This window comes from Accipiter gentilis, chromosome 1 (genome assembly GCF_929443795.1).
Source record: "Accipiter gentilis chromosome 1, bAccGen1.1, whole genome shotgun sequence".
NCBI lineage: Eukaryota > Metazoa > Chordata > Aves > Accipitriformes > Accipitridae > Astur > Astur gentilis.
This window is the reverse complement of record NC_064880.1, coordinates 39,015,009-39,038,948: the sequence shown is the minus strand read 5'-3', so window position 1 is coordinate 39,038,948 and position 23,940 is coordinate 39,015,009. Positions and strand designations below refer to the sequence as shown.

General features: G+C 45.6%; 1 protein-coding gene across 1 annotated transcript in view; it reads right to left on the bottom strand.

Annotated features, from left to right (window-relative positions):
- Positions 1-13,819: 13,819 nt before the first annotated feature.
- BIN1 (bridging integrator 1) overlaps positions 13,820-23,940 on the bottom strand; it is a 104,055-nt gene continuing 93,934 nt past the window's right edge. Inside the window, exons 17-18 of the mRNA XM_049802371.1 lie at positions 23,025-23,126; positions 13,820-19,536 (exon numbers count right to left, since the gene is read on the bottom strand). Of these exons, the coding sequence (XP_049658328.1) occupies positions 19,429-19,536; positions 23,025-23,126 (210 nt within the window). The 3' untranslated portion in view covers positions 13,820-19,428. The remainder of the gene's footprint in view (positions 19,537-23,024; positions 23,127-23,940) is intronic.

Sequence of the window (23,940 nt, the reverse complement as noted above, 5' to 3'; positions counted from 1 at the left end):
CCTAAGCACTGCTAAGACTCTGCTTTATAAGCACAATAATTAACCCCCTTATGGCTCAGGGTTATTACTTTACTGAACAAAGAGCAGATCCAAAGCACAGCAAGGGGAAAGGAGCTGGCAAGGAAAGCCTCCAGCTGGACAAGGAGCAGAAGTCATGATTCAAAAGCCAACTAACTGCCCTGGGCATTGCCAAAGCTCAGGGGAAGCCCTGATGCTGCCTAGAACACGTGGAGATGCTTTTCTGCCCAAATCAACAAAGCTTCAAGGATATTTCAGGCCTTAAATCTGCCACTGTGCCAGGATGGGATGTTACCTCTGAGGCTGAAATAATCCTGAGTGATGCATTACAGAGAGGAAGCAAACAGCTGTATATACATACTGGCTTATACGCTGTGCTCTGCAGCAGGATGCCTGAGACAGGACACCTTCCTACCAGGGCTCCTGAAATTCCCCGTGACAAAATTGAGAGCCACTGTAAGAGGGGGTGTGTTTGGAATTGTGATTCATATATAGATACATAAATGTATTTCTGTATCTCTTTACACATTCTGAGGGCTGCCTTATTTCTGTCTGGGAACCCCTGGACAAATATATGTGCTTTTAAACACACAGGCCACAGGTTCCACATAAACTGTGCAGAGCATCCCCACAGCAGACCTGCTGTTCAGGGGAAAAGTAACTATATAGCATAGGTACTTTAAGTCAAACTACACTGGAAATCCAGGAAAAATAATGGAAATTCTTAAGATAAACCTGGACAATGATTTTGGGGTGGATGAAGTGCACATGCCTAGGAAAAAATGTGATGTCCCATTGCCTTAATCTCTATGTATACAACTGTGTCTAATTTGGTAGGTAGGTAGATTGTATTAGATAAATAGATTTCATAGATAACAAATTGCACAGGCAAATAAATGAAACATATTTAGTAGGCAGATTTTGCATCCATAGATCAGCTGCTTGAAGTTTCTCAAATACATGAAACACTGTCAGTCATTCCCAGGAGACAGGTCAGTGCTGAGAGCACAAGCGGAATAGCAACTGGCACACCACAAGGCTGTGTTCATACCAGATACGTGTGCCATTGCTACCTCCCAGCCAGATGATGTCGAGATGAAGTGCTGTCCTTCAAAGGCTACATTTTCCTTTGGGACTAGGCAGCACTAACAATCAATGGTGTGGCATTTTATATTGCTCCTTTCCGATGCTTCCTACAGCGGTTACATATTTTTTTCTTTCTATCAGTTGTAGCAGAAATGTGTCTTTGGCACATGTAGTCACTCCAAACGCAGAAAATAGAAATAACCTTCTCTTCCTACAGGGCAGTGATTTAATATTGCCAGATGTGAGCCCAAACTCAGCTTTGCCATAAAGCCACTTGAATTCCAACACAGTGTGACTGCAGAGAGGTGTTACTGAACAGGGATTTTTTCAGCGTGCCCTTAATTAAACCCAGCATGGTGGGACACAGATTTCTGCAGTTTGCATCTGTGTTTTTTTCATATGAAACCCCTGATGCTCACTCACTCTGGGGATACAACTCCCGGTGTGTCAGCAAGAAAAAGAAATCAAGCAAGGGAATGGTTCAAACCACAAGGCAGCACTGCCACCCTGAGCTGTTCCTGCGGATATGCAGACCAGCAAGGCAGAGCAAGAAGTTTAGCTGCATAAGGCAACAGGATCGTTGTGTCTCCTGGTTTAGGCAGCAGCTCCCATAGCCATAAAGAAGGCTCTCAAACTTCTTCTAGCTTCAGGAAGCCCCTTTCCTCTCTGCATCACATTTGGCTTACACCACTGAAGCCACAGATGGTGTGGGACCCCAGGAATGACTCTCCAGTCCCCACCTACTTGCAGTGGTGTGGGTATATTCAATGCTCTCAGCCTGGCTACTCACAATTTGCAGACTCTCAGACATCTACATCTGCGGACTGGGTTGTTTTGGAGACCTGAGCAGGGATCATGCCCCTCTACGTATACCCACTCATTCAAAGTCATTGCAATGCCACACATCCAGCATCCATATGGCTGATCTTCTGTCCTCTGAGGGTACTTGTGTATGGCTGATCACTCATGTGTGGGGACTTACATGAGATTTCAGCTCAGTATCAGGTGGTCTTGCATCAGGTGGCTGAACTGGAGCATAAACAGGACTATTAGAAGTCACCTTTCTCCAATGATACCCCCTGGGCTGAATGGAGAACAGGTCTAAATTGCTTTAGATCTGAATAGACCTGACATGCCTAATTTCTGCTTTGGTCATGTGTCCACAAAGGTAGTACGGCTGCTCTCCTGCTCTGTGTGAGTGTAGGTACTGAAGAGGGTGCGGAGGTGTTGGCTGAATATGGGAAACTTCAATCCCCCTTTATGCTTGTGGAAATACTCAAACCATTTCTGTCCACACATGGTGCAATTCAGCTCCCCACACCTAACCAAGGTCACCTTGCTGGTGCTATCTATATCTGAGCTAGCTGGCTCAGTTCCTCTTCAGCCAATGGGGACAACTTTGGTCTACGCCAGGCATTGTAACCTGTAGGTGCTTTTCCTCTCCCGTTCTGGGCACTGGACTGCTAGCTTAGCTGTTGACATCTTCTATAAGAAGTTTCCAAGGTGGACTAGATGTAACTCATTCCTAAAGGCCAAGTAACATGTCAACAAGACATTGCACCCACATCTGCGCTGTCTAGACAAAAGTCTGTCAGGTGTCAGCTATAACACCAGTCCATCAATCCAGATTCCCTAGCTGTTGTTCTGCATAGACAAAAAGTGAAGTGGAAATTTGACAGAGCTATTGCTGAACCTCCCAACCTTTCTCAAGAGGAGAAATTCTTCAGTTCCAAAACAGATGAAATGTGAAGTGTTTAAGGAAAAGAGACTTTGTTTGACACCATGACATAAAGGTCCTTACCCATACCTGGGTATTTAACTATAAGCTGTGGCTGTGTCTCAGCCTTGACTGTAAGATCTCCTCTCCCTCACCACAGCGTGCTATTCCTCTTCTGCCAGGGCCACCCTTCATGCATCCTTCCCTGCTCACAACCTGCCTCCTGCAACTTTTCCATGGCTGAGATGCCACACTGCTCCCAGGAGACCTGGCCACATCCCAGGGACTATTTTACTTCCTCATAGGGGCTGAGCCCTTCCCTCTTTCAAAGGAAGAAATATGCCTTTGCACAAGTGTGTCAGTAACACACACAGGTTCCCTGAAGGGTGGTTCATGGAGATACTCTGTCTGCAATGTCCTGTGCTACACTCAACACACTGGCTCTTTAACATTAGGCTGATTTCAGGAGCAAAAAGAATGATATTCTTTACAATGCACAGGTCGCTGCCATAAATCTATCCTTTTATAAGTGCCTGGTGTGATCAGCTCTTTTGCTACCTTTCAGCATGGCCATAACCAGTCCTATGGCTTTCACTCACTGCAGGGTGTTGCAAATGGACTACTTTGGTCCAGCAGCCCAGGCACTTTTACACCACCAAAATTTGTTTTGTCACAGAGTCCATTAAGGGGAAATGGTGCCACACTGCAAAGCAACTCTTTTGTACCCCCATAAAATCATATAAATCTACTAGCCTCACTGCTGGGAGCGACTGCAAACAGGCTGAGGGAGTTCTGCAGGAAGCCAGGGCTATTAAGTGCTACCAACTGGACTTTAAAACACAGGGCACTACTGGTTCTTTTAAACTCTGGGCTGATGACTGTAATGCAAACTCCCCAGCTCCTCATCTCCCTCCTTTTCTTTGGAAAAAGTGGCCTCGTCTTCTATTTTTTGCTGAAAAACCTGCCCAGGCTGTCATTAACCTCTGCCCTTCTCCATCTGATGACCAGACCACACTCCTAGGTACAATCCAGTCCCAGACAACAAAACTTTTATCCTCTGAGGAGCAGGCAACGCAACTCCTTTCTACATAGTAAGAAAGCAGAAAAGAAATTACAAAGCTGACAGCTGCAGGGCTTTATCCTAATTACAGTGCTCTTTTCCCCAGCTGAGATAAGGCCTGTTAGCTTTCCTCCATCCCATCCCACGGACCAGTAACACCTGCAAGACAATTTCCAGCCACAGCATGAGGCTGAATGTGGGGGGCATGCCTCTTGCTGGGGCTTCACTGCCTCCCTCCTACTCTGATTTTTTTCCCCCCAAATGTAGAGCCAGGCTGAGACACTGCAGAGCTGAGATCTGCATGAGATGTTTCTGCTGAAGGAAGGCAACTGCAACATGGTGGCGGCAGTAGGATCATATCAAAAGCCCCGAATGCCATAGCAGCAAGTCCTACAAGAGCTGTAAAGGAACTGTTGGCAAGCAAGGACTCACCCCTGTCAAAGCCCAGCTCGTGAGCCAGCTGCGACCCTGCTTGTAGCAAGAGGAGACCAAGATCTGAATGTCGTAAGGAAGAATCAAGTCTGAGAGAAGTCAGAAGAGGAAGGCGCTGCTTGGTCGTGTCTGACAGCTGAAGATGGCCTGCTGCCCTGTAACCTCGTATCTGAAGAAGCAAAGTCATACAGTGCTGTTTCTGGTAACGCTGAAAGACATTTTATCCCTTCTGCAATGGCATTTACAAGAGACACATGTTTCTTCCAGCCTGTCCTGAAAGGAAGATCAACCCCTAGGAGACACACACGATACTGGGCTTTTTGTGACAGGTTTCCTGCTGAGAAAACATGAACAGTATCACTTCTGGAGAAGAGAAGAAGCCCATCGCACCCCACCCCACCCCACAGGAAGCCCCTGGCTACTGCCCAGTGCCAGCCAGCAGAGAGTAACCATCACCCTCGGCCCACAGCCCGCACCCACAGCAGAAGGTGCCAAGGTAGGGAACACCAAGTCTGCTTTGATGAAAACCCTTGAATGCACTGGTGAGAGATGCCACACACAGCCGCTTGCTACCCAGGGCTGTTGTGCAGGTATGTGGCCTTCGAGGGCGGGTGTCGCACGTACAAAATGGCTCCTCGGCCTGCTGCCGGCCCAGTGGGGCTGAGCCCAGGCATGGGACAGGGCCTCCCCCTGCAGACCAGGGCAACTGGGCAGATGAAACCTTCTGTAACAGAAAACCATGTTCTACCCAAACATCTAAAGGAGACCAAGGTGCTAGTAACTCCTGATGGAAACCGGATAAAGTGGCCACCAAAACCTGTTCGGGGATTAAACAGGGCTTGGGGTGGGTGACCCCTAAACCAGCCTCAGCTGCTATGTTCTGAAGAGGCTGGGCCTCCATGACCTCCTGTGATCACACAGCAAGTCTGGGGCAGGGTGAAGATGGAAGGTAGCTTTCCTGAAGCCTGCTGCAGCTGAACTTTCTTTCCTAACCCATCTACCCTTCCTTGTAGATGATCTCCGATATTTCAAATCTCTGATCCAAATCCCTTTTCAATGGCAAAGGCATCATATTATACATTTATCTTGTTTATTCTACCTTGGCATCAGGTATTTTTGTAGCTGCCACCTCTCCATGACACAAGGTATGTTACCAATGTTTCTTCTTACAAATGGGACTTTCCAGAAGTATCTTGGCACCTCTGAGACCAAAATGCCCACGATTTCAGCAAGATTTAGGCACAGAGGCTCTCAGGCATTGTCAATCCCCACAGGCACTTATCTGAATCTTCCAGCACCTAAACACCTTTGAAAATCCAGCCCAAACATCACGCTGTAGCCTCCCACTAGGATGTCTGAATCGTTTCATAATCAGCAGGAAAACCCAGCAGCCTCCGTGCAATTATCCAGCTGACAGCTGCTTCCACTACAGCAGTGCTAACGTTTGTATGAGCGAGTATCAAAGTGGGATGGCTTTTGTACATCAGCACAGGAATATTTGGCCAGGAGATGACTAAGCAGCCTATCAAAGCTGATGCATGTAACAACACAGATAACAGAAGATGGTTTCCAAGTACAACACAATGTATTCATTCACCCTTTTTTCCCCGTTTTCTTTGCTAATTTTTTTCTTGTTTTCTACTCAAGCAACTGCCTAGTGACTATCTCACACCTGAAGGCAGGCAAAGCAGTGGGCCTTTAGGACTGCCATTGTTGTGAGACATCCCATGGCTGTCAGCAGCGGTGGTGTGTCACAAAGGCTTGCCCTGGCTATCTGTCCTGCGGAGAAGGGCTGCTGAAAAATTGCTCTCTCTGCTACTGTTGTGCCAATGTGTCCCTTCACCTTTAGCCATGGAGAGCATAATTTTGTTTTCTGCAGCTCAAGATCTTTCTGCTCAGCAAGTGGGATGGTTGGCACCAGTCCTGACCATAAAACCAAGCCCTCAGTTTTTAAAACTAGGCTGAATCCATTCCTTCCTCTAAGGCCAGCAATGGCTTGTTGAAGCATCCATGTCCCTCATCTGCAGACCAAGATGTGAAAACTGCTTGGATGTAAAATAAACAGTACCATGCACAGGCCTAGGGAAGCCAGAGGCAGGAATGACTTTACTGCTCTGTGTGCATGGTGTATTACACAGAGGAAGCATTTCAGTTGCTACAGGTTCCATACAGATTGATGCAGCCATGATAGCTAATACCTTAGGAGGTTTTGTCTTCAGGCTACTTTCAATCCCTTCAGTGGCAGCATTATTTATGCACTCATACATTAATAAAAAGGGGGTATTGGAAGAACCATTCCTCTCCTTGTACAAGTGCTTTGATGGAACCTAAATGAGGCCTTGCAGGAGTTAAAGAGCACTAGAACAGTAGAAACTTCAAGTGGGAATGAAGAAAACTCATTACAGATTCAACCAGCTGTGTAAAACCCCAAACCTTAGATTTAAAAGCTTTTAAAAAGCCTTGGCTGGACTCACTGAGTCATCAAAATTTAAAGACAGAATTATTCTAAAGGAGATGTTAACCAGACCTTTAACTCAATGATGGAGAAAGAAGTGGGGCAGGAGAGGATTTTAAAAAATAAAGAAGAAAAAAATCCCTTCAAAGCCACTGATAGACTTGGGCTGGTCAAGCTACTGATAGCAGTACTTCTAAGCGGCTGTAAATCCCACGCTTAATCTGCAGTGCGGAGTATGAGGAAAATGCACAACTGGAAATTGTATGGGAAGTTGCTGCAAAAGGCTTGAGCGTGCTGGGTCACTCACACAGTCCCCTTCCAAGCAGCTCGCCTTTCAAGGGTTTGCAGCCACCACGCCTGAGGTAGTGGTCCTGTGAGGTCTTTAATCCAATTACCAAAGGCAGCAGTGGACATTCAAGGCTGGGAAGGTCTACCTGGAATTTGTGCTTCCTATGCTGTATCCATGGCTGTATCCAAGACTCACAGCGACCAACAGGACTGGTGCTGGTTGTAACTCTGAACATTGCCTTTCATCGATTTTCCCCTGCACTTTCATGCTCTTTAGCCTAATAAATATAAGGACTATTGCACTTCAGGGCTGGGTACATCCTTCTTGAGATTCAGAAACAGGGTTCAGAGAGAAACAGAGGTACAGGCAGCCCCAATTTTAACACCTGAAAAGTCTCCATAGGAAACTTTTGGGCACCCTGGTTCATATTGAAAAGCTTGGGGGTTAGCCCTTTCTTTTTCTGGCCATTTTAGTATGATCACATATAATTGGGAAGACAATTGCACTTTCTTTCCCCTTGGGTTTCTTAAAGCGCACTAAGCCCTACAGGATTCCCTTCTGCTGATGGAGGTGAAAATGGTGCAAGCCTGGGGCTCTTCTCCTGAAGAGCGCTCCTTTTATAAGCCAAACAAAGCTGGTCAGCACTCCTCCAGCTGCATCACCTTCTGTCAAAAAATGCTGATTTAACAGAATCATAAAGCTTTGTAGAACTTCATTAATTTTGCTGAGAATATTTGTAGTAAAAATATTATGGTCTAGAGTTTTGGGTTTGCTAGTACAGTTTTCCCTTCCACAACAGCATCATGTAATTAAAATCAGGAAACAGATGTTTATAATAAAATGGAAAAGTTGAAACAGGAAAATACAGAAAATAGCAGTTCTGTGTTTGGCAGAATGATATTTTGCATCAGCTTATTGAAACTGAATTTTAAGTTTTCATCTCAATTTGCTTTTAAGGCAAATTTGGAAGTCTCAGGCTAGCCCACAAGTAGCAAATCAAACTTTTGTGTCAACTCTAATCCATATTCATCCCTGCACCACTTTCATCATCCAGAGTTTATTTGATCAGGACAATGGCAGGGGAAGACCCCATTTTGGGCTTTTGCCCAAACTTCCAGCATTAACAGGCAATTCCTGTGGCTTAAGAAAGCTGCAATTCCTGCAAAGAGACTTGGAAAATACACATGGAGCTCTCTGACTCTGCTGCTATGGCCTCTTCATGTAGTTCAAGTTCTTTGGATTGCAATTAACCCTGTTGCAAATCCCATGAAAAGCCCACGTAAGATAATACTGCTTATAAAGAGCTTGAGCATTAGAATGAATCATGATCAACGGGCCACAGGAATGGCACCAGAAGGGAGGAAGCCAACAACACAGTCTAGTTTCAGGCAGAGAAGACCTTCCTGGCTGTCTCACACACACATCAGGAAACCATTTGTTTATACATTATTATTATTTATGATAAATGGAGTGTGCTATAAACCCAAGGCCGGAAGAAGCTGTGCAGCTGGAATAAGATGCTCCTCAGATGGCTGCTCTGGGGAGACTGAAATGTTTTTGCAGAGCTAATTGCCTCATAAATTGGTTTTATTCTCCTGGCTGAGGCTAATGTCTTCTTTTAAAGTTAATAAAAAGAACTCAATTTGCTGATTGTTCTGGACTGGTACTAGCAAAAAGCGCTGCTCAGGGACTCTGGAGGGGCCCAGACAATTCCTCAAAGCCATTGCAGCTTGGATGCTAAGTAGTGACAAGCAAGGTGTTCCCTGCCTGCTGTTTAATCTGCTTTCCAGCGATGCTGTCATGTTGGGTGCCTTGGGTATCCCCATAAATGTCTGAGGGGGAGAGATTACAACTGACAGCCTCCCGTAGCAGACCCCAGGATATGGGGATTGAGAGAACAAAGCACACACTTATGCCAAAAGAGCATGTTATCAGCAGGCATGATATGAGCTAGTGTCACAACAGCGCTCAAAACCCAGCCTAGCCTTATGCGGCTTGGTGCTGAGTATCGTGTTCTCCTCAGACCCACCCATTTCACAGGTCACTGCCGTCAGCTAACTAGCAAAACAGTTAAAAGTGCATCCCTGTGGAGATCAAAGCCTGAGCAACTCTGCAAAGGTTTGTCAAATGAGGCCCGTAGAGTTACATATAAAACGGATGCTCATTGACAAAACCCCATGCGCAGGCAGGTATTCTGTCCTGTCCCACCAGCCCCAGCTTTCACCCACAGCCAGAGCCTGGGAGCAAGTGGAAGAGCATGAGCGTGCACTTTTTTTTGCCCTGGTCAGGTAAGATACGAGCTATTCCCAGTTGCTGATCCTTACCCTGACCTCCAGAGTGAAGTGTGAGCCCCTCACAGCTCAAACTTCCTCTTTTCTAGTCAAGAAGAAAATAAACTCCTTACCCAACACATACAAGAATGAAACTCCCAGTGAAATGGCATGATCCAGATTTAAAAATCTGTGAACCTCCTTTTGACTTGGTTTCAGTATTTCTTCTTTTCTGGTGAACAAACTTGTCTTTATTGGGGGGGGGGGGGGGGGGGGGAAGTGCCAGAACCCTCTGTCACGTTGTTGCTCTAAGCGATAGCACAAACTGGTTCAGGGTGAGGTCTTCTTCTGAGGGGACACCAGGTCTATCACCAGCACTGCCATGTATTCATAAAGATTTCACCCAAATGCCAGAGTGGTTAGTAAGGAACAGTGGTTAACTGTTAGGTTAAGGCTAAGTGGTTAAGCCAGTACATTAACAGCAGGTTACATTGGTTTGGTGATGGGACAGGAGAGCTTTCGACAGGCATCTGTCAGACTCCCAGCACTGCAGACTCTCGGTGCCTTTGCCCAGGGATGCCACGCACAGAGTCATTTGTATGACACTGAATTTGCCAGTGACCTCTTAGCAGAATATCCATGGGGCCAGAAAGACTTGGAGGCAAAGGCAAGAACGGCAAACCCACCATTTCCTCTTGCTGGAGCGGTGGCTGGATGCTCTGCGCAATCATTGCAGCATGCTTACACCAGCTGCAGCCACAGTGCTTAGGGGAGCTCTTTGATAATCCGAGATAATCAGGAAGGTGTCACACCTACAGCTTCTTACATGGACACAAATTTCCCTAGACTTAATCAGGGGCTCACTCGGGGAAGAAAACCTTAGCAGATATCCAAGGAGACTGCTTAGAACTTGGGCCCCTCAGCCCCTCTGGGGATCAAGTCCTCTCCTAGTGCTGAGTACAGGGAATTCAGCTCTGATGCTGAGTTTAATTAAATAGAAATATGAAGTAAGAAAGAAAGGCTAATTAGATAGAAATGCAAAGTTACAGGATATGAATGCTGATTAACCTAATAATAGACAATAATGCTGTTAAGGGGAGTTAAATGGTTTGTTTAATGGATGGAATGATCTATAGTATATAATATATAAAGTACTTAACAGTAAACATTTAATTACCAACTTCAGTTGCATTATTCTTCGCTGTGCAGAGAAAAAGTGTTTCATAAAAGAGTTACTGGGAGTAATTTACGCTCCTGCAAAAACATCTGTATTGTATGGGAAAGAGCAACAATGCTTTGTAGATACAGCAGAAAGCCTGAGACACAGTGAGCAATGCTGGGAGCTGCCAGATAGAGGGAAGAGCAAAATAAAATACCTGACCTCCCAATCTGGTACATCACTACCTCTGTGGAGCAGGATGTCCAGCCTTCCCTGATGTGCCTGCCCCAGGGAAAGAGAGCTTAGGAGGCAGAAGATGAGCACGAGACTTCACAAGACAGCTCCGGAAGCAACTTGCTGAGGACTTAGGAAGGTGGCCACTTGTCACAGAGGAGCAAAGCCAGCCTCTGCTGTGGGTTATGGGGAAAGCTCTTAGAGCGCTGAAAGCATCTCTGGCTAATGTGACCCTTTCTGTGATCAGCAAGAGTAAAGCCATGATCAGGCCACTAAAACACCCTGCCTGCTCCCAGCACAGATGTTCTCAGTATGAGCTTTCCTCAGATTTCCTTAGAGGAACCAGAAGTCTGGCATACAGAGGGTGTTCATCAGACATTCGGGATGTTTTGTACTAAGGTAAGGCACTCACAGATTTCATGAGTGCCTCCACGTGGCTGGATCGCTGCACACCTAACCACAGCATCACCTTCAACAGCAAATACAGCACATTCTGCAAAATCAATAGTCAGGTCCCTCCTGGAAGCCTCTAGTAGAGATGTACAGTAGCAGTCCTGGACATTAGAGAGGGAAAGTCACTCCAGGAGGCTCTCACAGGTCCCTGAATTGGAGATAGGAGAAATTACAGTCTGTAGCACAGGGGTTTCCGCACACACTTGACTTCTGCCATAATAGCCAACATTGTGGCAATCACAGAAGGTGCCCTAAAGTGGAACATGACCCCCTTTAGGACATAGGACAAGAGACTTGGACTGCTCCTCTTACTGGTGCAGCAGCAAGCCCAGTCCCATCACATTCACTTCACACCTTGGGCCGTGTCATGCTGACCAAACAATGTGAATGTGTGCAATTTAATTTTAATACCTTGCACTCCTGCTAGAGCTCTTCTTTCTCTTACCGCATTGCAAAGCAGCTGAGATGGAGGTGATGACCTGCGCTTGGTAGAGCTCAGCCCCCTGCCTGGCAGGGTCACCTGTAGAGTGGATCATTTCATCTTGCTTAGATTTCAAAAAACAGCCTTGTTTGCATGTCCTCTTTACTGCATGGCTGTCAGGCCCCCATGCCTGATGCAGCATAGGTGGTACCTGAATTTCTATATATTAATTCATGAGAAAGTGCTGAGGCAAGCAGAGTACATGTGAAGAAGTCACTCAGCCTCAGCAATAGGGAGTGCTCCGAAATGCAAGCAAGACGTGGGATAATGCTGCTGCTAGGAAACGAAAAGCTGGTATTAGACTGGGCTCCTGCCAAAGAGTTGGATACCTGGCCGCGATAACTAGCAAGTCCCCTTACAGATCTATCCACGCAGCATCTCAAAAAACGATCTCACCAAATACCTATCAGCCGTGCATCAAAACAGCTTGCAAATTCTGCCCATTGCTCCTGGCAGACGGCTGTGCCTTGCCCAGTGAGAAGTGATGCCTACTCCATTACCTGCACCACAGGGCCAAGGAGAGCAGGCTGGCCATTAACTGCCTGTGATGAGCTAATTAATCACGGGCACTTGCTGAATTCCTGTTCCTGCACCATTATTAATGGCTCTGCGGATTGGGCCGTGCAGCAGACGGGCAGCAGAGGCTCCTCCACCTGCTGAAGCAGCAATCCTGCTCTGCAAAAGGCACCGGCTTCAGCCAGACAGCTAACAGGAGAAATTACTGAGAGCTGCCCCAAACTCCCATCTTCTCTCCTCTTCGGGGTTGCAGAGTGACTCCCAGCTCCACTCTGGGGCTCAAACTCCCTGCCACAGGGTCTTCCCAGGTGGCATGGGCTGCCACTGAAGGACAGCCCTAGTACCAACTACTTCTTTCACGGGGGGATGCTGTGGAGCGACTGACACCAGTCAATACCAGTCCCCTGCAGCACGTAATGCACTTGCCTCCATCTTGCCCACTCCCAGGCACCCCGGCCTCACCTGGTACTGTGTGCCACCTCCATCTGTAGAGGCTTCCTTCTCCAGCTGTGTTCCTGGTGTGAAGCCCAGCTCTCCCAGCAGCACGGTGAGGGCTCTCAGGGCTGGACCCTGGGGCCTGTGAGCCTGTCCCTGCTTCAAACGTGCTGCCAGGGCTCACATGGCCACAGCCTGCACACGGCCAATGAGCCCAAGTGTCACTTGTTTGGAGCAAGAAGACATCACTGGGAATGAATTATTCAGCTGAGCAGAGGCGGCAGACAATGAATTATGCACACTGCTCCCCCTCGGCTGCCTTCTCCCCTCCTGTTTTTTTTAATCTTTCTGGGTGATGGGAATGAAACTGCATGAGGAAGGACAAACAGAAGGCATGCACAGAGCCCCCGCACCTCAGGGTTTCGCTCCTGCCCTGCAAGCTTCCAGCCCCGGCAGAGCTGGCCCCGCTCAGCCTGGCAGGAGCCATCACGCCAAGGCATAGCTGAGCACCAGTCACCAACTGCAGCAATAGTTTCAGGGGCACAGCCTGCCTCTTCCCCTTCCTCTGCTGCAAGATTTGATTCAGGTCCATCCCAGTGCCACAGAGATAAGAGGCTAAAAGGCACTAAACCCTCTGGGCCATCTGGAAATGAAGGAACCGTGCAAGCACAGTCTGGCCAGCTCCCTGCACTGGCTCTGAGGCTTGCACACCCGCATACTAAAGTGGAGAACTCTGGCAGTCCATTCATCAAAGTGCTAATTGGCACTGATTTGCATCAGATCATATTCCAACCTTTGGCCAGCACTTGCTATTTACACACCGTGTCCAGTGTGCAGCTGTGCTGAGCCTGTCTGGAATGAGGCACCCCGAGGGAGTGGCACCTTGGGGTTAGTAGCCATTAAAAAGCACAGGTCTCAAATCCTTCCATACATTGCATTCATCTGGTGTCAGGTCCTCATAACAGACCTGAACAAAGATGACTGCTAGAAGAGTTCATTATGCTGTTGTACTTGGTCAGGAAAGGACCAGCATTACCCCCTCCATCCCATGTGTTTGTAAGAACTCCCAGTGTTAATGGTGCCTGGACAAACCAAGCATCTGAAGCTACTCACCTCTTTGATGACAAAGAAGTCCTGAATTGTTTCAGCCTCTTAATATAAAGGCAAGAAAAAAATAAGAGAGAGAGAGAAGGAGAGAGAAACTGACGCAGGACTTAAGATGACACAAATTATATTTCTGAACATTGCCAAGAAACAAAATGGGACAAATCCATCTAGTACTTGTCACTGGAACTGGGCGTCACAGCTCTGAATACAACAGAAATTGTTCAGCTTTCTTTAAACAAAACAAAAATTAAAATAATTAAAAAAACACTCAAACCCCAAACATTTCTCAGGTCATTGTGGTTAAACTCAGAGAGTGAATTAACAGAAGGAAAAGAAATTGCAAACACATTGCCAAAGTTGTTGCCATTTGATTAAGTTAAAGAGAAGCAATAAGCCCAGGACTGCATCTGGCAAGTTTCAAGTAGTGACCATCTACATGAAATGCAGACTAGGGACAGGACTGGCAGAATAAGCTGTAAAAACAGGTGAAGGAATTATAGCCATAAGACACATCAAAGTACAAGTTCATACAGACAAGTCTTCACAGCTGTAGCTTCTCCATTTAGTTTCATAAACAAAATTTCTGAAATGGCTTTCTAATTCTCAGCCCCTGTGTGTCAGCTACAGACCCCAAGCTTTGCAAGGGCTGGTGGCACAATCCAGCCCTGGGCACCACACAGGACCCCTTTCCATCAGGAGTTTGCTACTCAGAAATGTCTAAACCAGAGCATGCAAGAAGAGAGGTGTCTGCATCAGTGCCAGGTGTGATGGTACCTGTGTGGCAAGGAATAGCTTCCCTTTGGCAGCCCAGAGAAGAAAAGCTGTTTTTCCCAATACCGGCATTATCAAGCTGCACTGCATAGGATTTGCCGATGGACACATTTGTGCATCTTCTAGCTTTGCACTTTAGGCTGGTGGGAAGTACCCTATGCTACCGTCATCCTCAAAGAGCATGGGAGAGAGGCTGGTAAACAGGAGGAGCTGGAGAGTGGGACCAGCTGCTGAAAGACAGAGAGGTTACTGTGCTAGAAGCACCCAGGCCTTGTCTGTGGAAGATCAGTAGCTCCTTCTAGAAAGGGCTGAGACACCTCTGCATCCTCCAGCAAAGGATATTTACTGTTTTGGGGTATGGACTACATGGCATCCAAAACATCTACAATAGTGGCAGAGAGCATTCAATCTGTCTGGCACAGCGCAGGAAAGAGGAAACTCTTGAACTCAGTGTCCTTTGCAAGAGAGAGAGACCTGTTGTTGTATTGACTATGCACATCTTGACTACTCACATTTTGTTCTCAGCCCTAAATAAGGAGGTTCTGGACCTCCCTGTAACCAAGAGGTGAGGCAGTCAGCACATCAACCCCAAATGAAGAAGATAATGTATCATCCCTCCATCCTCCCCCAGCATCTCCTTAGCCTTGGGCCTTTTCCCTTCAAGAGGCTATTGCAAAACTTAACTGAGCTGACATCCCAACTCCAGGCAGAATATAGAGCCCTCACATGTGCTCCAGGTCATAAAAGAGACAACCTTTTGACTTGGGGGTGTTTGCCTTGGCCACAGTCTTTGGATAGTGGGACAGGAAAGGGTTCTGCAACTGTGAACAAAGCTTCAAGGATTGTGGCAAACAGATCACAAAGCAGGACTAGCCCTGAGCAGCTGGAATGAAGCCTGCACAATCCCTTTTGCTGCATCACCTTCATAGCCAAACGCAAAGGTGGTAAAGCAGACAGTTGAGGAATGCCCGTGGAAAGTAGCACAGAGTATGCAGGGGTCTCGCCTGGAACACCACATTCATCTTTACCCTGGGACCTTTCCCTAACTCTGTCTAATAAAGATATATTACTGACATTGCTAAGATAGGAAAAGGGAGAAAAAGCAATGCCTTATTTCTTTCTTATCAGTTGGGGAAATGATAATTCCCACTGCACAATGGGATTAGGCTCAAATTGGAGTAGCATCATAAATCTATAGTCATAAATCTGTGACCAAACTGAGACCGACAGAGCAAGAATGTCTTTCTAAGCCAGGCTACAAAACCAGTCAATGGCATGGGATGAGAGATGCTTTTATTGTTCACCCAGTAAAACAATCAAGTGGAAAATTATTAGATGGGGAAACAGTAGCTTTGCTGGGCCAGATACCAGGTAATCCCCAAAATGTGTCCAGTGTACCTGTCAGTGGAGCAGAACTGAGCAATAGGCTTCTTTGGGTTCTCTTCAGTGGATAATGTATTCACCAAAAAATGCAGTTTAGGGTTAACTGAAACCAGTCATCAGATTAAGAAAAAAAGGCAAAGGCAAAAAGACTATTAACATTAGAACATTTTCTTTCAGCATTTTCAAAACAGAAGGTTTCACAACTTTGCTTCAAAGCAACTTACTGTAGCCCAAGTCATAATGTTTTTAAAAAAGTGAAAAAGCAAACCTACAAATGAATGCTTCGGTTTGGTTTGAAAAGATTTTTTTTTTTTTTAATGTTTCAATTTTTCCCTTTTTCATTCTACTGAGAAAATGGAAAAAAAAAAAAAGTCTCAGGTCACCCCCCTTACAACTGCAGGTGACCCTTACAACTTTTTTCCCCAGATTTTTCAGTTCAGCCCGCAAACTGAAAAAACACTGTGGGCACAGCCTACTTAGGAGTTTACTGTCCCTCTTTCTATCTGAATCAATCCTAAGCCAAAGAAAATGGGAAGTTCATTTCACCAGGTAATACCTACCAGAATCAAGGTATTTAGCAGATGTATGGATAAGTTGTGGCTGTTTACAATGGGCTGAACATGACCCAGGAGATAAGAGATGTCCTGGCTCCAGAAAACACTGCCATCTACAAGCTTCCTGCTATTATGATCCTACTCTCATATAAGGCAATTTATGAGCTGTGGGTCCTATCTTGCATTTTCAGAATCTGAGATGTGCTGACACCACTTATTTGCGAGCAATGCAAGATCCAGGTAACCCACCCTACCTGCTCTAAAGCAAGGGGCCTTAGGGGTTGGGATTTTTGGGTTGGGGGAAAGAAAATGGAGAGGGATGCAACATCCTTCCCACTAGCAATATTTGACCATCACTCATGTGACCTGAAAACAACATCCCTTTTTTGCAGAGTGTTGCCACTTCTGCAGGGACAATACAGTACTGGATAGTTGCTTTGCAAGCTCAATAAAATGAAAAGGCCTTATGGGGATCTTTGCTGGAACAGTCATCTGGTTCAAACACAGCAGAAGACAACAACAACAGCAAAAAAACCCCACAATAAATTAGCTATCAGCACAGCCTTCTAAATGCTCTAGAACAATTACTTGCAAGACAAAAAAAAAAAAAAAAAAAAAAAAAAAAAAATCACAGCTCTGGTGCTTAGAATCTTGTCTTTTAAAACAAACAAACAAACAAACAATAATCCACAGGTTTTGCATAAAAATAAACATTTTAAGCTGACAGCATTATGTTAATTGGATCAACCCGCTTTTTAATATATATATTTCTATGTATAATTTTTCTATGAATATTCTTTAAATGGGAGTCACAAATGCATAAAAATAGATATTTTTGGGAAAAAAAAAAAGTAATAGTAAAGACAACCCCGGGGCTGGGGGGAATCAGACAGGGCAGTATTCTAAAGCAACGGCTCACCATACTATAACTTGTGGAGTCCAGTCCTTCTGTATTGTGAGCAGTTACTCCTAAATACTATTGGGTTTTGTAACAGCGATGTAAATGTAAATTTCTGCACGTTTATTTAAAAAAAAACAAAAACAAAAACAAAAAAACAAAAAACCCCCAGAAAAATAAGAGAAGGGATTTGGGCATGTAGGACAGATTTTGATTCCTGCTACATTGCTGTAAATAACTAGCACAGATCATCTCCCAAGCTGAAGGCAAGAGGAACTCCAGCAAATCTTGCTTATATAAGAATATATTCTCTAATCAAAATCTGATCTGTCCTTCTGAACTAAGAGTAAAAAAAAAAAAACAAAACCCAAAACAAACAAAAAAAATCCATTTTGCCCTACAATGTTTTTTCTGTTGTCCTATGAATAATCAAAGCAGATTGGAAAAGGTAAGATTTTCAGTAGTGTGTGTCAGCATTCCACGTATCTTTGACAAAAGCCAGCTCCTAACAGTGAGGAAGATTATTTCAGAGTGATCCTGTCCCTTTACAGCAGGAGGTAACCTCACTGTTAAAAATCCCTTCAAGGTAAAAAGATAGGGGGGCGGGGTGGGGCGCGGCACAGGGGGAAAGCCATAAAAAAAATGATAATAGCCCGCTGCGTCACTATTCAAGTAAAGTTTAAAGTACCTTTGTGGGACTTTAGGGTCTTGGAGGGTCAGACGGGCTTATTTTAACAAGTGTAATATGCACTTTGAAATAGCCTTGTCATCTGCTTGTTTAAACTAAAAAACAAAACGCAAAAACAAAACAGGAGCAAAGGAAAGGTATAGGAAAGGTCTCAGTATCAGTATTAGACTGCAGTGTCTTCTTGACACTGACACTTCGATATTCTTGCCTTCCTTTCTAATGCATTAAAATATCATGAAGTCATGCAGCCATTTTAAATGAGTATTTCAAGAGTCCAGTTTTCATAGAGGTTAACTTGATCACCAGCACAACACTGGAGAAAGCTGATCTAACAGTATTTCACTTACAGAACTCTTCAAAGGAAAATAAGAAATACAATTCCACAAATAACAAAGCCAACTAAAACCACAGAAAGCAAATTGTTTTTTCCTCAGTGTTTTTTCTTAGACATTCTTTCAGAACAAAAACTTTCTTCCCTTATCTCTTTTTTTAAAAGCAAATTTTCTAACCAGCCAGATTTTAGAGCTCTCTTCCATCTACATGAATCTAAGTTTTTCTGAAACTGCTTACAGGGTTTGGGGGGCTGAGGATTCCCTCTTCTAAATTTCAGAGCCATCTAAATGGCCTCTGCTTGTTTTGTCTTGTTTCTCCTCCTGTATTTGTCCATTCCCCTTAGTATTTCACAGGCCAATACTACTGCAAGAATTCAGGTGTCTGCATTTGAAAGAACTTTGGACTGAGCACAGCTTCATACATTTCATCTTCTCCATGCCCTTTCCATGTTGTTTGTTCTATCTTTACATGTACAAAATCACAGTTTGTGTAACATTGTTTTAAAGGAAGAAAATAAAATACACACAAACGCACACACACATACATTGTATTGGTGAACACTATACACTAAATATTTTTTTCAACAGCATAACAGAAAGGTTGGCCTACTGTAGGTTGAACATATAGGGAAGGCTGAATTTTTATGGTTGCCATGCAAGCCACCTTCAAGACAAAACAGATGAACCCACCCAAGAGCAAATGCAGCTTTCTACTCTCAAGCCATTAGACAAATACTGCCTTTCCAGGGATCAAACTGACATCTCGCCAATTCAGTCAATGCAGTATTTAGAGAACCACACTCAGTTGCTTCTGCATCAGTCCTCTGATTCCAAATGCTGTTAAAACCAAAGGCGGAAGAGGGTATTTGACTTGCCTTATTAATATGTATATATTTTGATAACACTTTTAATTTCAATTTACTTCTGAAACCTTGCCCTTTGAGAAGAACACACTCTTTAAGTTGACTTTTTTTTTCAGGCTTCTGTTCCTTTAAAATTCTCTCTTCTTTTCATTCCGCTGTTCTTTTTCAATTATCTACCAGAAAACTTGCTTTCTTCCAGCAGAAATGCAGCTGGTGGACTTGGGCTTTCACTGCACCCGCTCTGTGAAATTCTCTGGGAAAACCCCTCGGCATTGGTCAAGTTCCTTACGCTGAATCCAGTCAGACTCCTTCACACCCATCAGCCATCCTTCATCCTGGAGGAGAAGACAGAGATCAGATGCTGAGGGATAGATGTGAGCTGGGATTTTTCTTTCAGTGTGCAGGCCAAGGAGGTGTCAAGGCACTATCAAAGCCATGCTCATATTTGCCTTGGAGACAATCCAGGAAGAGGATGGAGGAGAAGGAAAAAATGCTTTCATTCCCTTTAAAACAGGGAGATGGCTACATCCCAGAGTCTGTACCAAAACTCCTGTCTGACCCAGAGTGTCTAGAGACAGTGAAATTGTAAACAATTAGCAAGTGTAATAGAAACATATCATAATTTACACCCACCAAAGCAGGAAAAATTCTGCCAAAGAAAGTCTCTAGAGCTACAGGATGGTAATCACCTATCTCGCCTTTCACAATCTCAACATGAGGGGTCTAGCATTCTCTAGTCATAAAAGAGACGGGCACCTCCACAGTGTGATTCATCCCATTTATCTTGGGCAGGGGTCTTTGGAAAGGATGAATCATTCCCTGGAGGTGCTCGCCCCCTGTTCCAGTCAGGGCACCTAGATGATTAGCATTTTCGAGAGGTGGTACAGGCAAAGTAAGTTGTTTGCTATGCTCTATGAGAATTGGGAGCCAAGATGCTCAACCCATCTTCCCAAAATCCACTAGTCTGTTGGGCTTGATGCAAGGTGAGGTTGGCAAAACTCCCAAACTTGTGCTACACGTGATGTAAAGGCTCAAGGTCTCTCACAAGAGTCCTCCCTAGCCACCAAACTTATACATCTATAAACAGGAATGAATTTTCACTGAGGCAAATGGAGTCCTGCTTGGTAGAACCTGCTCAGGAGGAGAACCAGACTTCCCACCCTCTGCCTGCAGGTTATCTAGCATGGAGATTTCTGCTCCATCTGAAACACACGAGGGAGATGAGATATTCAAGGTGGGAAGGCTACACTGCGTGCAGCTCAGGTGTGCGAACACCCTATTCTCTGCATACCTTGGAGCTGCCGCCATGGAAGCACCCCTTCAGCATACAAATACACCCACTCATGTGAGTCATTTGCAGTGGGATAGCCTACGGGTTAAGGCTGCAGCATGAGGCAAGAGAGCTGCACGGGGAAATGCTGCCTCCAAACTCAACAGCCTGCTCTGCATCCACTCCTCTGGGCAAAGCACGCACCAGGCTCATTTAGAGATATGTTATCCCATTCAACAACATAACCTGCCAGGGCAGAAATGCTCAGGCAACCAGATGCTCCAAGCTGTGGGGAAATGGGGCATATGTCCGTGTGGTTCACACAGCTGTTCTGACACTTCTGCTTTCCTGGAACTGGCAGGAGATACCTGGGTATCTACCCAAGGCCAAGCAATGCCTCCCTTGAAACATGTTATTTAAAAACATACCTGCACAGTACAGGAGCGATGCAGCCCTCACCAGGAGCAATCCATGGTGCACATATCACTTTCTGCTGCCATTTTTGCAGCTTCTACCCTCTTGTCCTGTTTTCTGCACGTTTCATGTGGCAGGAACTCAGACCACCCACTGTATCAGAGTTCCCTGTTCCTTGCAGGCTGTACTGAGTGCCTGCAGGCTCAGTTAGCCCTTGCTGCTGCCTTAGATTTGAGCATTCAGGGGATGTCATGGGAATGGCATGAGACGGGAGCCCATCTGCAGCAGCCAGCTGCAGGGGCTGCGGAAGGACTGACATGCCATAAATCAGGAAGACAAATGACTAGGCAGAAGACGCTGGGCCCAAGTGTCTGGAAGGCAGCTTCCAGCTCACAACACGGCAAGCATAAAAGCTCATCCATTTGCACATAGCGTCTGTGCCATACAGCATGCATCACTCCCACTGCATCCTGCTACGAAGGGTCTTCTCAGCTATAAGGATTAGACACGAGGACACAGACTGACCCTTGCCGATTTTGAACCACATCACTTGAAGTGCCAGCTTAGAAGCATTGCTGCCCTCAACCCTTTCTTCCATCAAGAGAAATGAATCCAGGCCTGGCTGATGTACCCACAAACTGACACCTAAGCTACAAGATGGGGACATGGATCATAGTCTACTACCCTAAGCTTCCTCCACTCACGTGCACAGTTCATGCACATGTTAACAGCCAACATTTTCTGGCTGGGTATGGTAGAGGTTAGGGAAATGAGCTGTAGCACAGGATACACTGTAGGAAGGTTAGAAGGCTTCAGTGCAGCTACAGCATCGTGTTAGCAACACTCAGAGCTCACCCTCTGCAGCTTGGAGAGTCTCAAGTTCATGGCTGTTGCACCCACATCCAGCTAGAGTGCAAACATAGGGCATTGAAAAACTCTGCTCCACAAATGCCATCTCCTACCACAGAAACTAGGGGAGCTGCCACTCATTTCCCATCCAGAAAGTTTTCTGAGAAAGAAATGCTCACAAATGCTTGTGCAGGGCAGTCCCACTCAGTGAAAAGTCTTATCTCCAGAAGGAACCACTGCCTCTTCCCCATACAACCCTTCCCCCAAGAGCACCTAGCTCTGTAGGAACTGCTGGCACATTATAGCTCCCATTTCACAAGGAGCAGCAAGATCTGCCTCCATAATTCACAAAGCCAACAGCTGAACCACAAAGAGGATCCAAATTTTCTGTGGTCAGTGAACTACGTGATCCTCCCTTTACCCCTTGTGAATCCAGATCTTGTCTGGGCTTGGCCAAACCCAAATAGCTGGTGACTACTGAATAAATTTGGAGATTTCCCTACCTTTTCCAAACAAAAACCTGGAGATGTGAGCATGGATTTTATAAAATCACCACCTCCCTCAGCCAAAGTAGTAAAACTGCTGCAGATTTTATCAGCTGGAAGCCCTCAAACACAGCACGTAAGGAGGATTGACTCAAGGCTCCTAGAAATAGCTCAGATTAAAGAAAAACATGGCCAATTAAATTCAGGTTGGAGATGGACAGTAAGACTGTTCTCTGGAGCTAAGCAACCTGCTCCAGCCTTTGGTTCTGCTGCCATCTCCTGACCAAACACTGTCTTTTGGAAATAGCCATTGCTATGCTGAAGTGCAAGACATCATTCACAGCAAGCTGCCTTCTCAGAGCTCCAGCGTTTCTCAAAAGGGGAGAAAACATCATCATAAGCTGTGGGTCACTCCTGCCAATGCCACAGTCTGCACTGCAGTGGTCACAGGGAATGTGAATCAAGTTTAGGAGCAATGAGGAGGCAAAGTATGGGCTCTGTTGGGCTCCCTGATCAAGGAAGCCATTGTAATGGCTCTAATGTCCTGATAAGGACAGGAAGCCATGGCTATTTCACATGCTTTATGCAGGATAATGTCTCCACTTTCCAATCACAAGCAGAGTCCTCCCCTCTGTTGCAGGAAGCCAATCTCAAGCTCAAGGACAACCGGCTCTCCCGCCAGCTCCCGGCCACAAACTGATGGCTCTGCATCCAGCCAGCCGACTGTTAGTGGAGGAAGAAGCAGCTCTGGAAATCCCCTTGCTCCTCTCCCAGCCCAGGCTCACACCCTGTCTTCCCCACTCACCTGCTCCTCAGGGTTCTCAAATGGAATCACAAGCACCACATCCCCAGCCTTCAGCTGCAGCTCGTCACTGTCGGTGGCCGTGTAATCATGCATGGCCTGGACCTATGGGGAGAGGACAGGAGAGCTTGGGTGAGGCCAGCCTTCTCTCACCCAGCTCTAACGCATGACGAGGCTTTCCACTTCATTGATGCACTGGATGATTCAGGTTGGAAGGCACCTTTGGAGACCATCTGACCCAACTTGCTGCTCAAGGCAGGGCATGCTTAGATCACAAATGCCACATCTATCGGAACAGCCACTTCCCTTAATCTAATGGCTACATGCTTGTTCATACAGCCTGGCATGCAGCTCACCTGTGCCACAAGGGCATCCTGGTGAGTCTCATTTAACTTGTTATGCATCAGCACCTCCCCATGCTTCCTTAGGAGGGTTGAATTCCCATGGTATGGGCCTAAAAACATCATGGGGTAGAAAGCCTGTATTCACTCGAGTGGTGCCCTGTATTCTTTTTGCATCTGGACTGCAAGAGTATTAGAGATTATAGCCTCCCATCTCTGTCAGAGCAAGCAGGGAGAGGAAATGTAGGTAAGAGTATCAGTTTGGATCTTCGAGTGATTGTATCCTGCCATATTTTGTCTTTGGTATTCAGTCTAATTCCTATCAACATCTACGTTACAGCTTTTCTACTTCAAATCGCAGGTCTCCACTTTGAGCACTACAGTCTATACTGCTGCCTGTAACCAGTCTAAATGTGATGAGCCTCCTATTGTTCTTCAGCGTTTTTTCATTCTTCTGCTTTTGGTAGAACTCCCAGAGAAAAAAAAAAAAAAAAAAAAAAAAAAAAAAAGAAGATGCATGGATGTAACTGTAGGAGAAGAAAAGCATTCCTATAGCAGAAGACTGTAATTTCTTACTT